This window comes from Tyto alba, unplaced genomic scaffold, assembly GCF_018691265.1.
Source record: "Tyto alba isolate M040663 unplaced genomic scaffold, T.alba_DEE_v4.0 Super-Scaffold_29, whole genome shotgun sequence".
Lineage (NCBI taxonomy): Eukaryota > Metazoa > Chordata > Aves > Strigiformes > Tytonidae > Tyto > Tyto alba.
In genome coordinates this window covers 10,303,377-10,319,665 of record NW_024881303.1, presented here as the reverse complement: position 1 = coordinate 10,319,665, position 16,289 = coordinate 10,303,377, and the positions used below count along the sequence as shown (strand labels likewise).

Here is a 16,289-nt window from a genome sequence, read left to right as displayed (position 1 = left end):
ATAAATAAAGACTGGGTCAATTTTTAAAAAATACAAGTTATAGTTCAAAAGTAAATTGTTGATTTAATAAAGTAATTATGGGGTAAATCCCAAGGCCTGGTACATGTCAGACAAAATCGTAAGACTTGTCCCCCAAACAGATTAACATGAACTTTGTCCCTATTATACTTCAGAGGGAAAAACTCTTAATCCAACTGTGTTAATACTTTTAACTTAAACTAGTCAGTCTATGAGAGGGTGTCATTTAGAACACGAATTAGGGATCTCAGCAGCAGCTGTCACACACTCAGCTGGGCTGAGTCAAGAGAAATGAATTTCGACAGGGGCAGGTAAAATCCAATTTGCAGGGCGGCTGTACCTCATGCTGACTCCTCCCGATTTGAAAACCTGCCCAAAACGCACCAGTGCAGATTTTTCTTGGGGTGATTCTGTGGGTTTTCAGCTGCGTTCGCTCTGGGATTGGGGGCAGCAGGAGGCACATCCAGCAGATGGGGCAGCCGACCGCGTCCTCTGCAGGGACTCGGCGTCAGCAACTGGTTTTCCCAAGGTGGGTTACAAGGGGTGCTGGAGAGAGAAAGAAACAACATCGTTATGTGGCAAGCCCTTAATAAGGTTACTGATGTTAGTCTGGGCAGAAGGCACTATGGTTTCTTCTGTTCCGAGACTTGAGGCTTTTCCTAAGGTCTGTGGCAGCTTCTGGTGCTCACCAGCTCTCCCACCGCTCCACTCACACCGCTGCAAAGGCGGTTTGAGCTTCGCAGGGCAGAGGCAGGTTTGCAAAACCCACGCTCCCTTTTCCCTCTGGATGTAAAGCGTGGGATGGAGAGGAGCATCTCAGCCTTTCCGCAGTCTGTTTGTGGCCTTTTCCTCTGAGAAGACAAAGGTGAAAATGTGAAGCTGTGCAAAACAAGCTCAACAGCTGAAAAAAAATGCTGAGCTCCCTTCAAAACTGAAAAGAGAGCTGGAACTCCTGAGGTCCCTGCAGCACAGGCTTGCTGCAGCTTAGGATGGTGCTGCTGCTATCCCAACAAGTGCCAGACGCTTTGGGGCTGAATGGCTGGCTTGCTGAGCTGGTCGGATATCCTCAGATATGGGTTGGCCACCACGGTAAGAAACTGCTCCAAAACAGAAAGAAAACAAATTTTAAAAATTTTCAGAGACTTGCCAATAAAGTTTCTTTGGCTCTACGTCTGGGCATCGCTCCCAAATTCAGCCTCTCACCCTCAGATAAAGCACTACAGCCTGGAATGAGTGACAGATGCGTGGGAGGGGAGCGCATGTATCTGTGCCTGGGCTGGAAAACATATGTACTGTAATGCCTAGAAAATGCTTTTTACTCTGGGCCTTGCTCCAGAAAACCTTTTTCCTTGCTGTTACAACTGCTCGCTGTCGCTTGGGACTGCCCAGATGTTTAGCTCGGCGCCGAGGACAGGGAGACCAGGGAGTTTTGGTTGCCTCCAGCCCAAACCTCTGCTCCTCAAGACGGGGGCTGAGAGGAGACGCTCAGCCCAGGCTGCGGGGTGACCTGTCCACGGCGACCGGACCCACGGCTTCTGGCTCTACCCCACACCACCAGCGGATCAAATGCCGCCTCAGCAGAGAGGGGGGACAACCCCACTACTCAAAAAGTCATCAAGACAAAAAGCTGACTTGGGTAAAAAATCTGCCGATGGTCCTGATGCCGGAAAATTGAGTTTAGTGCATATACTCTAGAATTATTCCACCATTTTATCAGGAGGTTATATTACTGGGTGGATTGATTGTTACTTTTTTTATGTCTCTTTCCTGGAGTTCTGTGACTATGTGGGGCTTTTAGCTCTCCTCAAATTAAAGGCAAAGACGAACCACCGCCATCAAACTGTGCACCCTTTGCCTGCCAGCTTGCAGAAAGGAGCTGGGAGAAAAAAAAAAAAAAAAATGCTTTTCATTTTCACATCACAATTTTTTTAAATGAATCTCTTCCCGGAGGGGTAGCAGTCGGCCTGCTGGCTGGAAGCCGGCCCGGTGGCTTTCACCGGTGAAATCAACCGCGGCGACCCGGGGCCTGGCCGGGAGAACCGGGGAGGGGTTAATCGAAGCGGGGGCGGGGAAGGAGATTCGGCTGAAGCTCCACGGCCCCGGGCGGCCTCACCCCGCCGTGGGCTCCGCGGGGGCCCGCCAAAGCCCCGCCCCCCGGCCGGTACCGGCCCGCAGGCCCCGCCCCCTCGGCCCCGCCCCCGGCCGGTACCGGCCCGCAGGCCCCGCCCCCTCGGCCCCGCCCCCGGCCGGTACCGGCCCGCAGGCCCCGCCCCCTCGGCCCCGCCCCCGGCCGATACCGGCCCGCAGGCCCCGCCCCCTCGGCCCCGCCCCCGGCCGGTACCGGCCCGCAGGCCCCGCCCCCTCGGCCCCGCCCCCGGCCGGTACCGGCCCGCAGGCCCCGCCCCCGGCGCCCCGCCGGTGTGCAGCGGGCGGCGGATCGCCGGTAAGGCCGGTTCCTCACGGGTGGTGGGGCCCTGAGCCGCCCCCGCGGTCTCAGGCGCCGCGGCGGGAGCTGAGGCGCGGCCGGGACCCTCCGCTCCCCGGGGGGTGCGGAGCGAGGCGGCTCGCCGAGCCCCCCCGCCGCCCCCCCCCCCCGCGGCGGGCAGGTGCCGGCGCTCAGCCCGGGGTGCCCGGTCACCGCGCGGGTGGGGGAGCCCCTTCCCCGAGCGGGGCGGGGGGTTCGGCAGCCCCGCTCCGCCCGGGGGAGGGGGGGGGTCCCACCGGAGCCGTGGTGCCGGCCCGGCCGGCCCTGAGCCGCCGTCGAGGTGAACTTGGGGGGGGGGGGGGGACGGGGGGTGGAAAAACCCCAAGATTGGTTCTGTCTGTTAAGCCCAGAAAACACCGGACAGCGGCCGGTCTTTCAGAAGCGCAGCTCCTAACCCACCCCCCCCCAAGCAACTTGTCAGTCGGAAAAATGCTCGAGGAGATGGGATTAATCTAAAATGACAAACGCGGTATTGCCTGGATAATTTACAGGTGCCAAACTGAGCTGGTTAAATCTGCCTTCCTTGCTTTACGTAGTTGGAAGCATTGTGTTTTTCACAGCATTAAATGGCCAGTTCCCGTGTTGCCGCAGGTCACGTTCTGCTCTTGAGCCGCCGCTGGGCCGGGGAACGGCCGAGCACACGGAAAGAGCAGGGAGCGGGTGCGCGTGAGGCGGGCAAAACGGTTACGGGCAATATTTAATAAGTGTTGAATATTATCTGTAACTATTTCGGTTTGTCTCCTGTATACTCGGTCACTGCTCAGTTAATATCCAGCAACGTCTGTGAAGTGTTTTTCTGAATATCGTTCACTAATTTAATGGCTTGCTTGTGGTGTGGGCAGATAGTTGTGTAAGTTTTAAGTAATTTTGTCTACGGCAGTTTTCAATTGTGTAGTACTGGAATGTGTTTGTTTTAACCTGAGCGTTCTTTCTCCTACCTTATCAGCTGTCTGTCTTTATTCCTACACAGGCCTTATCACAGAAGTATTTATTTATAATTCTTTCTTTGCAGGCTAATATCCCACACAGAAAGTGAGACTGAATAACATGCACATGCTGATACTGGAGGAGAGGCTGAAGGACATCCTGTTTTGATTTAGCAGAAGTGTTATTCTTTGGGGTGAAATGAAGAATTTGGTTCTGTTTTGGAAACATTCTGATTTCTAATGCAACTGAGCTTCAGTAGCCTTTTTTTCAGTACTGATTTCAACAGATGAAAAAGATGCAGAACCTGTCACTGGTAGAAAGTCCTACTAATACAGACACACCACACCAGATGTCTCTAAAAGACCTAGTAGTTGAAGTGGGTGGTTTGTCTCTAGCTGAAAGTGACTGTAACTTGGATGAAAGGACAAATAATGAAGAAATTGTTAATCTCAGAGTAATGCAGCAAAGCCTCTCTGTGGGGAATAGCAAAGGGAGAAGTTGTGAGGGGTTTTCTGAGCGCAGTTACAGTACCTCAGAGCTCAGCGGTTCCTGGGGTGATTTTGAAGGCTTCAAGGGGTCCTTAGACAAATCAGAGAGACTCAGGCATAATCTTGAAGTTTTGGTGAAGTCAGCAAAAACTAACAGCATTGATATGGACGTGAGCAGCGGACATTGTAGCACTTCTGCTGGTCACTTTTGTTCCGAACCATCTCTCCACAGTGGGATACAGGAGTCTTCCAGCTCTTTAAATGAGGTATGTGTTAATAGTAAACCAAAGAGCAGAAATGTTTGTGTTACTGCTTCCTACATCTCAAGATTTGTATCTGAATGTCTCCTCTATAGAGGATAACGCTGTACAGGGAGAGAAACTGTCAAGCTACTTTGCAGCTAACTCAAGTGGAACAGAAACAACTTCTTTACAGTGTTTGACAAATACTTAAGTTATCCTGCTGAAGAGCTTTAAAGACTGCAATGCACTGCTTTGCTCCTAGACACTAGGAATAAGTAAACACGTAGAAATGATGAACCTTGCCCTGAAGCACGGGCAATTTAAAAGCTGGACAAGAATGAGCACAGGAAACAAAAAATTGGGAAGGTTGGTGACAAAACCAGGGTGGACAAAAATTCTATGAGATGCCTGCAAGCTTATTGAAGTAAACCAATATAACATTGAGTTAGAAATTGGCAAAAAAAATAACTTTTGTTATTTAATATACTGCCTGAATTATCCAATAGTCTTCCTGGAATTTTAGATTGATTGTGGATGGAAGTTAATGACACAAAAAGATGAATAGAAATAATTTAGTATCATTCATTTTTTTAGCATAGGAAGTTATATTCTCTCATACAATGTTAGAACTAATAATCTGAATAAGCAATATAATGTGTCCTTATGAGCACAAAAAAACGTTCAGGTTAGGGGTTATACCTTGTTACAATTAATGCGTTTCTATGTTTACCAAAGATGCGTCACCAAAGTGAAGCAAAGTAACAAAACCAAAATAAGAATGTACAAATACAAAATAAACCACCCTCATTCTTACTACCTTTAGCCTAAATTAAAACATTTGAAAAAAGAGAGCAATCGACAAAGACTTCCCCAGGGTTAATCAGTGGCAGTAATAGCTTACTGCTTGTAGTTTGTCAGATGTGTTTTAGCATCTGTAAGGAACTGAGGGTTTTCTGGAGACAGCATTTCTTGCCCTTGCCTGGGAGCTTCACTTGTTGCAGAGGTATTACTAGGGAAAGCACAAAGGTGCACGTGGAATAAGCTGTCCAACACTGATAGAGTGGAGGTCACAAGATACTGGTATGCATAAAAAGAGAACTTAAATTGTTTGTAATGCTAGAAATTGGGAACAAGAAGTGTTATGTTGAAAAAAGAGAGTATGTAGTGACTGGAGCTGAAATAGAATATAACAGATTGTTTGGTTTCTTTCCAGAAGTGGTAGATCTTAATCTTACTGAAGCCTTTGATTTATTTTTGCATTTATTAAAGGCAAAAGGAAATGTCCAGTACAAGCTAAATAAGTTAGTCCATGCCTAGAGTTTCAAGTTGTCTTTTCTTGTCTCATGGTAGAGAAACAGCTGCAGAGCTGTTGGAGATCTCTTTGGATGTAGAATATATGCGTAGCTTGTCCTTCATCCCTCTGCTTTTCATATTGTCTGTTTGAGATCATAAACTCTTCAGGTTGGGGCTCTGTCTTCTTTATGGTCACTAGGAAAAAGTCCAGGTAGGTTGGAAAGGACCTCTAGAGATCATCTGAGGTCAGAGGTCTGACCTTCAATATATCTAATGCTTCAGTTAATCAAATGACGTAAATCTGGAGCAGAAGTGTGTATTTTAAGATGAAAACAATCACTCATTTCCTTGCAGTAGCTGGATATTTTGCCTACGTGACTGAATAACTTTAAGGATTTTTTGATTTTTCATGTGTTCTTTAAATCCTGGCCTTTGTGAGAGGGCCTAGTGCACTTGCTTAAGCACTGGAGTGTTCTGATATAATACAATATAGGGGATTTAGTCAAAAAACATGGATGTGAAATTCGTGCATTCATGTTTTTATAATTAGTACAAAGCCATGAGTTAAATGAAAATGTACCCAAATTTTGTTTTAGAAACACCCACTGGAGCAGACCATAATAAAAGTGATAAAAAAAAACAATCTTGCATTTTTCATCTGGGCTGGCTAAACTGTAAGCGAGTGACTTGTTTGCCTGTCGCAGGAACATCACAGGCTCCAAAAAGATAATACGAAGGAGGCAGACCTGTGCTTCTCTTGATTCACACTTCTGTGGCTGTGATTTTCCCCCCCGCCCCAAAACTAAGAGCAGCTGCCTGACTTCTCCTTGGCTCCCGTCCCATTTAGGTTTTGGTACCTACTTAGAAAATATTTATTTTTTCACTTGACCATGATTCTCCATGTATGCTTTAGCAAGTGTGCTTTCATGGAATTCTGCTTCTCAGACATCTTTCTCCTCCATATAGTATCCGTGTTCTAAGTTAAGTCTACTGAAAGAATTTACAAGTTGATTTAAAATATTATGACACTTTGGACAAGATTCAAAGGATTTTGCCCAGGTCTCTTTGAATGTTCCAGCAATTGTCCTTCAGGATAGACAGTTTAGCAAGGCCTTACTTCAGGAGGGAGCAGTGTGGGGCACAAATTCTATTTCTAGAAGCGTGCTCAGAAGTACAGAAGCCTTCTGCTAACTCTGTTGATTTTGCCTGCTCATCATTAGATTAAATCCGCACTCTCTCAGTACTCACTGCGCTTGTCTGAGTTCAGTATAATGAAACTGAGGAAATATCTCCATTTATTTCCGCTGTTTGAATTGCAATGAAATGAAACTGCTAAAATATGGAGTATTCCTATTTAATGTTTTTCAGACTAAGTTGTTGATTGCTAGGCAAAGAAAACAAACTGACTGGTTTCATTCTCTAGTTTTCACACAACATTGCTGCTCCTGGACTGCAGTCCCTCTGCAGGGTGTGGAAGTCCATTAATTGCTTTGATTTAGAAAACTGCAGTAATTCCTTCTTTGAAGGAATAAAAGGACAAAGCTTCTGGACCAGATGGCATGATAACATCCTTTTAGGATAGGATGTAAATGACACACATTTTTCCTTGTATATGTATTTCTTAGTCTTCAGATAAGTCTGTTACTTCCAGTAGGCCTGTTTGGATCACTCCTGTGGCTATGTTCAGTCCTCCAAACCTCCTCCTTATTACTGCTGGAGGAGGGGAACAAGTGTGTAAATCTGGCTCTAATTTTTAACATAGGCTGGAAAAAGTTTGATGGAAATGCAAGGATATAGAGACATACTCCAGCTTTCGTGCGAACTTACACAGGGCAAGTATTTACTGGTAGCTGTAGCATTTAAATAGTTATGTTACATTTGGCTGAATTAGGTGTGTTCAAATACTCAGTTAGCAAAACAGGCTTTTGAAATGATGTATACATCAGTTTTGACCTGGACTGGATTAGCTGAGCAGAAGGAGTATTCTTGAGTGCTAATAGGCAAACCAGTCTAGAAACTAAGGAGCTAGCAACTAAGGTTCGTCATAAACTCTTGCACTCTTGCTTCTCCTCCTCTAATTCTAGGTAAATATTCAAAACACTGAACTATGGGCTCAGTCCCTCTGTGCCATTAATATTAATACAAATTTGAAAAACAATCAATAACACAGTCTCTAGAAACATTGTAGTCTTTGGACTAAGTCCTTCATGAACTGTGGGGATGGCCTGTGTAACGTGTCATAAAACTCTGTTTTTTCTAGGCAAACCACAGCTATGAGGATATATTTAAGTTGGGCTTTCCAGAAGTCTTTGTATCACAGTCCAGAGAGAGCATAAGAAGCTTAGATCAAGTACTTGATACAAATAATGAAGATGTTGGGATTCCTGAATTTGTGAAGAATCAACTTTGGTAAAGAGTTTAGATCAACAGTTTAAAAAAAAAAAAAAAAAAAAAGTTCCTCAGCAATTAATTACATTGTTTATTTCATAATTTAAAAATCAGTGTTGCTTGCAGGTAAACTTAAAAATCTTTTTAATCTCATGCTCTTCAGCATATAGATCTTACCAATTAAAGGAAATGGATTGTGCTTTAGCCATTGGAAAACAAGGAAATGAATATATAAAAATCACAGATTCCTGTTCAGGGTTTTTCCTGCTGTTGGTGTGCTTTCTTATGACTAAGCCTCTGGAATGCCAGAACACCCAACAAGCAGCCTGCTCTTCCTGTTCCCTTGTCCTTTCTTTACAACAGATCCAACTTATTTCTCCATCATCTGAGGAAGGAGCTTTGCTGCTGCTGCTGCTTCTACCGACAGCCCACTCGCTTATTTCTTTTTCCTCTCTCCATTTTCCCAGGTGGTATCTTCTTCTCATGTTTAACCAGATGGGCTTCAGAATCTGTGGTGCATCAGGCTTCTTCCCCGGGGTTATGTTAATAGCAATTAGTATCATTAACTTAGCTTTCTCTTAAGACAATTGGAATGCTTTTCGATTTTGTTACATGTTTTTGAAGGATCAGCAGCTTCTCAGCAGTATTGTAGTTACTGAACAGTATTGTAGTTATTTTTGCATACATATGAGGCTTTGTATCTAGAAAGCTGGGACAGACCATACTCTGGAAATGTCATAAGGATCACAAGAAATACAGTTAAAACGTTCAATGCAGGCATCCTTTCAGTAAGTTCCTTTGTATGTGCATTATAATCAGCCTCAAACTTGTGGAGAAATATCACATATATGTAAAAGGGACTGCAGTATTATAGCAGAGTACCAGCTATAGACAAAAAGCCCTGATCTGCTGTGGTGAGTAACTAAGATCAGTGATAATTGCATCCTATACTAAGCAAAAAGCAACTGGATTTATATAGGATGAATGCAATGTAAGAACCCAAAGTGCTACGCAGAGGGAACTCTTTAATTCTCACTGTTTCAGTAGTGTGTGCCTTGGGCTTGTTTTGTAGTATGTGAGTGTCCAGAGCAGATGCAGGTCACCCACCTAGCACAGGCTGCTGCAGTGGAGAAGCATGCCTAATAGGAAGGAGAAAGGTTTGAGAGACAGAAAATGCAAAGTGCAGAATCAACAGGGCTGAACTCTACCCACATTTTGCAGAAGCAATTGCACAATGCAAGTTGTTGGCATATAACAATCTCTGAAACATGCTTCTAATGCACTTCTTATCTGAGAAGCCCAAACGTATAGTTCTGTTGACTTACTATTTCCATTGTCACGCAAGCCTATTAGCACGTTGGATTGATAGTCTGAACTAATGGAGAAAGCATTTTAAGATAAGTTGCTTTTTAGATCACAGTAGGCTAGTACACAACTGTACGTACTGAAAATAAGTTATATATGTTCACTGGAATCTGTACACCTTATAACCTCAAATTGTGTTTTCTTTCCTAGCATTGATTCTGGAAACATATGGAGAACACTTAGAGACTTTGATAATACCCTCAGTTTAAGACATCCTTGGAATAAATCTCATTGCCAAGAAAACCTCTTGAGTGTTCTTGGAATAGATGCAAATCAAAAGGTAATTGAACAATGGTTTGCTAGTATGCCAGCACAAACACTTGGTTATGAATCTGATTTTCTGCAAGCTATACGTGCAGATGCATGAGGAACTAGGTTTGGGTGAGTCAAGTTTTTTTGCAGAGAGCCTTTAAAAATGATAGTCTAGTATTTTCTCATTGTTATGAAATTGTGCAGGATCCAATTTTGATCGTCTTTACAGTGAGGTCTCCACTATGTAGCGCCTCGTTAGGTGTTTCGTTCACCTTCAGTACAAATGTAGAATTAGCTTTCAGATGTGTGTGCGCTAAGAATTTCCTTTTTTGCTCAGAGTATGAGAAAATTGTTAGCCTCTAATATCTTTCCATTAAGTGAAAATTAGATTTCAATTGGAGAAGCTGTTAAGTAATTACTGTATGTTTTTACTGTATACGAACTGAAAGTGTTCCACTTCTCTCTTCCTCAGATTATTCTGTTTTTGCAAGGCTTGAGGGAGAGTACGTTTTAAATTGAATTGAGACCAAACCAACAGAATTGAAAGATCTCAAAAAGAAATGTCTCTGTTTTATCTTGTTTTGAGAAGATAAAGGTATCAGAGATGGTTTAGTATTCAACCTGTTTTAGCTGGGATGAATTAGTCACATGTGGTTTTCAGAAGTAACTGTTTCAGCTGGTAATTTGCTGAAGCATGGTGGGGGTTACTGTGTTCAATTTTGATTTTATGGATGTATTTGACCTTTCATGCAAGGTATATACAAACAGAACGACAGTGTTGAAGGTACAGGACCTATTCTGCACTTGAAAGTTACTTTTACAGAACAGGAGAGAATGGGAGACGTTTCTCCAACACAGTTAAACTTCCCTTCTGTTCCTTTCATGCCCATAGATACACCAGCATTAAATCAATGCCCAGGCAGCTTAAATTTATGTCATTATTTCTTCTCTGTTGCTGGAACAGTATTTTAACAATACTGATGAAGATGTATTTCTCAGCTATTTTCTGGTGTAGGTTGAGACTAGTTTTAATTGGAAATGGCTTTTTTTTTTTTTTTAAAGTCACAATTATGTAGAATCATGTATATGGAATTTGTTTTGGCATAAAATTGTTTTAATGCAAGAGGGGCACGTGATAAATTAGAAAGTAGAATTTAGTGGTTATTGTTATTTGAGGGAAACTTCTCTTTAGGTTATATGCTTTGGGATCAGATAGAAATTAGTAAAGAACGTGTAAATTATATTTTATTAGGACTTTTTGGAGAGCCAGGATGACACTATTGAGGAATCAAACTTTAAAGATAATGATGACTTCAGATCTGATGGATTCGGTATTAATGACTGCAAAGCACTGATCCAGACTAAGGTAAGACTGGCTCTGAAAGTAAGCACTTCAGAGAACCAGAGTATATTCTACATGTTCTTAGAAAAGGTACAATATAATGTACCAAATGCAAAGCAACTTTATATGGGGGATAGTGAAATACAAGGTTATTCATTACATAAGCTGGACTTTGGGCCAAATTACTTATTGGTTGAGAGAGAGCAGAAATATATAAAATGTAGTCAGGATGCTCTGATGGCAAAGGAAGATGAGTGTGTCTGTAGAAGGATCAGCATGTCGATCACTGAGAATAATGATTGTAACTGACTCTTAAAATACACAGTAAGGGAGACATTAGAAGCAAAGCTGGTAGAAAAGAAATTGCATTCAAACTTGCGTCTCAGATATTTAGAATGATTCAGATTTGGCTTGTTTACCTGAGGAGAAAAGGGAGCTACTTAAGGAGGAAGGCAGAATTGATGTTATAAGGATTTGTAAACATTATTGTTTTTAAGCTGTGTTACAAAACATACAGATAAAGGAAACTGAAATACTTTGTTGTTAGTCTGTTTATGTCTTGGTCAAAGAAGCCTTAATAAGCTATGTTTCTTTCTTGCTAAAGCAATGCAAGCTGGAGGGAAAATTCTGTTGTTCTCTATTGCTTAAAAAAAAAAAAACCAAAACAAACAAACAAACAAACCAAACCAGTCACATTCTGTTTTTAACAAAGTGTTTTGAATGAATATTCTTAACTCAAGGTCCCTTCCTCAGTAGAGAATAAACTTGAGCAACTGTTGTTGCTGTGGAGATGCACAGTTTGAGGCACACTTGCATTGCTCTGTTTTATTCTATTTACTGCACTGGACAATGAAGATGTATAGCCATGCTGGGAACTTTATGTGTAAGAGTTGTTAGGCTGGAGAATTCAGAAAGAAAACCGAAAGAGACTGTCCTGTTTACTCCCTCATAATTCAGTTTTCTTCAATGAGTACATGGGTGTGGGATCACAGTAGCTGACACATACTTGGAAATGCGTAAAATACAGAGACGGAGTTTATGCAAAGAAGTGGTTCAGTAGATGAAGGACGAGTAAAGTAAAAAGAATCCCGATATAAAGTTAAGGTAAATGGACAGTATTTTTCTGGACTAGCCTCTGAAGGGAAAGAACAAGCCCTGCAGCTCGGTGTTTCAAAGTAAAGCTCCTTAGGAAAGGTATGTTGCCATTTCTAACTTTAAATAAAGTGATGTAGTGGGATGTGTTCCATTTATATTCCTAATTATGTTCCTTTTTTATTATGCTAATTTTATTTTTAAGAAAACTGTAGAAAAAATAGATAGAAATATGCAAAGTGATCAATTTTTTTTCCATCCTACAGTGAGTTAATTTAGTTTTTCTTTTTCACTCAGCTTTCTGTATCACCAGATTCCAGACATGGTCATCTTTTTACCTGTAACCTCTTTTTGAAAACCACATCGCCAAATGGAAACATGCAATATATAACAATCCCAAGGAAGAAGCACATTTTCACTGCACACAACCTAAAAATGAAATTTTTCAGTAGTGATGTTTGTTGAACCAAATGCACTTTTAATTTTTTTTTCTTTTTCTTTCTGTTGGAACTGAATGCAGTTTACCTTCATTTTGTTACTGGCTAGGTACTATAGACTACATGATATTCCTTAGGAAAGTGACATACTACTGTATATGAGGTACCTGAAGCCACATTATGAGAAGATATTTATTATATTTAGTTGTGAAGTCAAAAGTGTAATTTTGTCCTGCTAAGTTTTGCTGCAGTCAGGTCTCTTACAGTAAATGCAGCTGCAGTCACACTTTAAAGATACTCCGGTGGACTACTCTCCTAACTACTGACCTTTCAGGCCTTAAAATGCCCCTTCAATGAAAAACCTTGTTTCCCTGCCAAAATCTAAACACACCTCAGGTGTGTTGTGGTGTGCCTTGTCACCATCTCTCTTCATATTTGGTCCAGTTTGGATCAGCTGAGGTCTGTTACTTTGCCACTGCTGAATATGAGAGGAGCCTTCTACACCTGGTGGCTTTCACTGCAGTTTAGGAAAATAAAACTGTTTTAACTTCTATCAGATAAAGCCTACTGATAAGGGTAGAGTCAGTGAAAAGTTTTGTTCTGGCATTGGTTTCTAACTGAAATAAATCACTGCTATGAAGCTGATTTTAACAGGACTTCTTGGATTAATCCAGCTATCAAACACTTACACCACGCCTAACCACGCTTGTTAAAGCTTAACAAGCTCTGGTTCAGGACTTGCTGTAAATCACTGCCCTTTTAAAGTTTTATTGTAACTATCGACTATGTTGCCCCTCTTCCTGCATACTTGAGTGCCAGAGGGGATGCACTTCACTGTCGTTCCTATGATCCACGCTGCTTCCTTGCCAACTGCAAAAGCTTCATTTATTCATTGGTAATAACTTTTATGCAAGTTACTAAACCATTTACTGCTTTGGCCCTTCTGATTGAGAATTTTATATGGCTTTTTATTTTAAAGAGTTTCTAAGCACTGCAACCGATGTGCTAAAAGCAGGGAAAAAAACCCTGGATATTCCAAAACTAAATCTATTATTTAATGATGTGACTACTCTGTTCTTCAAATTAAGACTACTACAAAGCACTGGCAGACTCCAACCCTTAATCTAGTAAACTGTTCAGTGGTGAAATTAAGGTTATTATAACAACTTTAGCAATGTTTGTGGCACCTCAGTGCTATTGGCATAGGATGAACTGTGTGTTGGTTGCTCAGTAAATGGGAACAGGCCCTTTGGAAAAGTGCTGTTTGGAAGTGGCTCAGCAGCTTCCCTGGCCCTAGAGGCAGTTCTGCAGTGCCAGACTGAAAACTCCACGTGGATGGAAGAGCACGGTCAACTTTTTCACTTAACACTGGATTTGAATTACTTTTCAATTTCCTTTGTATGTCTTTCAGAACACTTAAACATGTATTAAATAGGTTGTAGTCATAAACTCACAAAAAAATAAATTGCCAATAAATGAGGAATGGATAGTTGAGGTTGGTAATAAACATTGAAATCAAGTAATAATCAAGTCCCATTTTTATGCTTTTGGAAAAGCAGGACCCTGCAAGAGGGGCTCAAGGAGGCAACGTGTAGCATGTATAGCACCAGCTGATGCACCATACCTTCCCAGTTTGCTTTTGCTACCACCAGACGACTGTATCCAAGCTTGTTTTGCCCTGTTACCCCACAACGGGGTGATTACATCATCTCTCCCTCATAGCAGCAGGTTTTTCAGCCCTGTCCAAGGTAGACTGGAGAAAAACGCAGTTTCAGCCCTTTATGATTCAGTGGGAGAAAAACCTGCTGGGGACCCAAAGGTGATGGGCTCCACCTTTCAGGTCTTTCTTTTCTGGAGAGTTGCTTTGGGCCACCCAAGCCCTTACTGCCCATAAACATGTGCTACACAGCTGAGACACCTTTTGTCCCCTGTCCTCAGTCTGAAATGAACAAGTTCGTCTCTTCAGAGAAAAAGACTAGCAGCTTTGAAATTACAAAATAATTCAATTCAATTTCATGATTGTGGAGTCCTGGCAGCCCTCCAGCCCTCATCAGAATTTGGACACAATCGGCATACTTGGGGGTACTCACAAAGATAAAATTGCACCGTTTCTCTTGACTGACAAGAGAGCAAGCTCAGAGACACAAGCCAAATTTTAGTTTCCTGTTTTCAGGTATATTGCACAGTAGAAAACAGCCTTGCCTTTGCTGTTCCCCTGGGCAATGAGGGGTGCCGGAATCCCCTCTGGTGTGTTTTGCACAAATAGCAGCTGGTCATTTCCTTTAGTCATTTGCTTGTTCCTGCCTTCCCCAGCGCCCAGCCACTGCTGTGCACCCACTCCTGCTGCAGGTGCTCCGTCTGTGAAAATGATGCACGGAGAAAATAAAACTTTTTTTCTTAGAATGCTTTAAACTACAGATTTCATCATTTCTAATCTCGGCTGTGAAATACTGAGTTTTGATGAACTAAACATGTTACTGTGCTCTGTGCTTGTGGAAGGCAAATACAACTTTTGACATCTGCTTCGGATTTTGAGAAAGTGAAAACTAAAGCAAGGCAAGTTTTAGACAGAGCTAGGCAGAAATGCCCTTTTCTTCCACTGAGATTACAGGGAAAATATACCCATTTTTAAAAGTTCAAACCAGTAATGTAATTACTGAGATGTTTCCTTTGTAGAAGGAACACTATAAATAGTTTTGCAAAAAAAGAACTACATTGTTAAAGACTGAAAACATTTCAATGCATATTCTGTTTGACTCCACAACAGAAGTAAAATTTTAGAGAGCTTATTTCAACAACCCATCCTTAAAATTGAAGAAAGCAGGAAGGCGAAGTTTTGTTTTGGAAACAGCATATTCCTAATATAAAAAGTCTTGTGAAAGTTTAAATGTTCTTTTCGAAGTACAGGGTCATACAGAACTTAAAAGCACTCTCATCGTTTAATAGTGAAGATCCATTTTTTAAGGGACTGTTAAAACTGGAGGGCTTCCTGAAGTAATCCTATTCCCGTTAAAATGGCAGAGGGAATTTGGCTAAAAGTGAGCTGCGTCCGAATAAATTTTTAAACCCCCAAACTTCACTACGGATCTGACTTTAACTTGCTGGATCCACTCTGGAGGATTCAAAGTAACCAAACCCAACCCACCCAGCCAGCAGATGCAGCTGGCTCCTCCCGAAGCGCGGGTGCGAGCCCCCGAAGCCGCCGTCCCGTCCGGCAGCACGGCCCCAGCCCAGCGCCCCGCGGGGGGAGAGGGGGGTCCTAAGGAGGGAAAAATGCATGGAATGAAGTTGCAGCATTTTTTTCAATAAAGGCAAGACGTCTGTGAATACGGGGCAAATACCTAAATGCCAAAAGTTCCAGGCTCCCTGCACATACTTTACAGACACATTTCTGCATCTCAGCCTAACTCTTCACCTTTAATATTGGTTTTTAATAGCTAAAAATTACTTTTGCAACTCGTAACTCTTATTCCTCACAGAACCAATGTTCTTCTATGCACTTTTATTTTCGCTTGAGCTGGAAAGTTTTATAAGTGTCACTTCCAGTACACAGACTAGGGAGCTAGACAGAGGACCCTGGGCAGTACCTGCACCTCCCTGGCCAGCCACATTTCACACCAGTGCTGCGCTGAGCTGTGCTGCTCAGCATGCTTTTTTAAGTTCAGACCTTTCAGTGCGGCTAAAATTGATTGAAGTATATCAAAGTATACCAGTTTTCAAACATCTCAACACGACCCAAAATCAGTACTTCAAAAATACTTTCTTAAAAGCCTAAACTGCAGCATACCTCCACTCCAGGACCCCTCAGGACAAGAGCGGGCCGGCCCCGCAGCGTCGGTTCCGTCCTGCTCAGCGGGGCGGTCACAGGGCTCACGTCACAGCGGTGACCACCTCACAGCCCAAACTCGGTTCCTGCGAGGAAGTTACTTCTAGACCTTCTCGTGCTGTGGTCAGCAGGTT

At 42.6% G+C, this 16,289-nt stretch overlaps 1 protein-coding gene across 1 annotated transcript; it reads left to right on the top strand.

Moving 5' to 3' along the window:
- The first annotated feature begins 2,403 nt into the window (after positions 1–2,403).
- Positions 2,404–14,873, top strand: CLBA1 (clathrin binding box of aftiphilin containing 1). Its single transcript, XM_032981675.2, has 6 exons — positions 2,404–2,461; positions 3,516–4,184; positions 7,714–7,862; positions 9,357–9,486; positions 10,711–10,824; positions 12,190–14,873. Exons 2-6 carry the CDS (start codon positions 3,717–3,719, stop codon positions 12,355–12,357), a joined length of 1,029 nt encoding a protein of 342 aa, XP_032837566.1. The 5' UTR covers positions 2,404–2,461; positions 3,516–3,716; the 3' UTR covers positions 12,358–14,873.
- Positions 14,874–16,289: the final 1,416 nt, after the last annotated feature.

Coding starts and splice junctions, on each gene's coding strand:
- CLBA1 (XM_032981675.2), top strand. CDS start 3,717: ATGAAAAAGATGCAGAACCTGTCACTGGTAGAAAGTCCTACTAATACA. Junction 4,185..7,713: donor CTTCCAGCTCTTTAAATGAG/GTATGTGTTAAT, acceptor TGTTTTTTCTAG/GCAAACCACAGCTATGAGGA. Junction 9,487..10,710: donor GAATAGATGCAAATCAAAAG/GTAATTGAACAA, acceptor ATATTTTATTAG/GACTTTTTGGAGAGCCAGGA.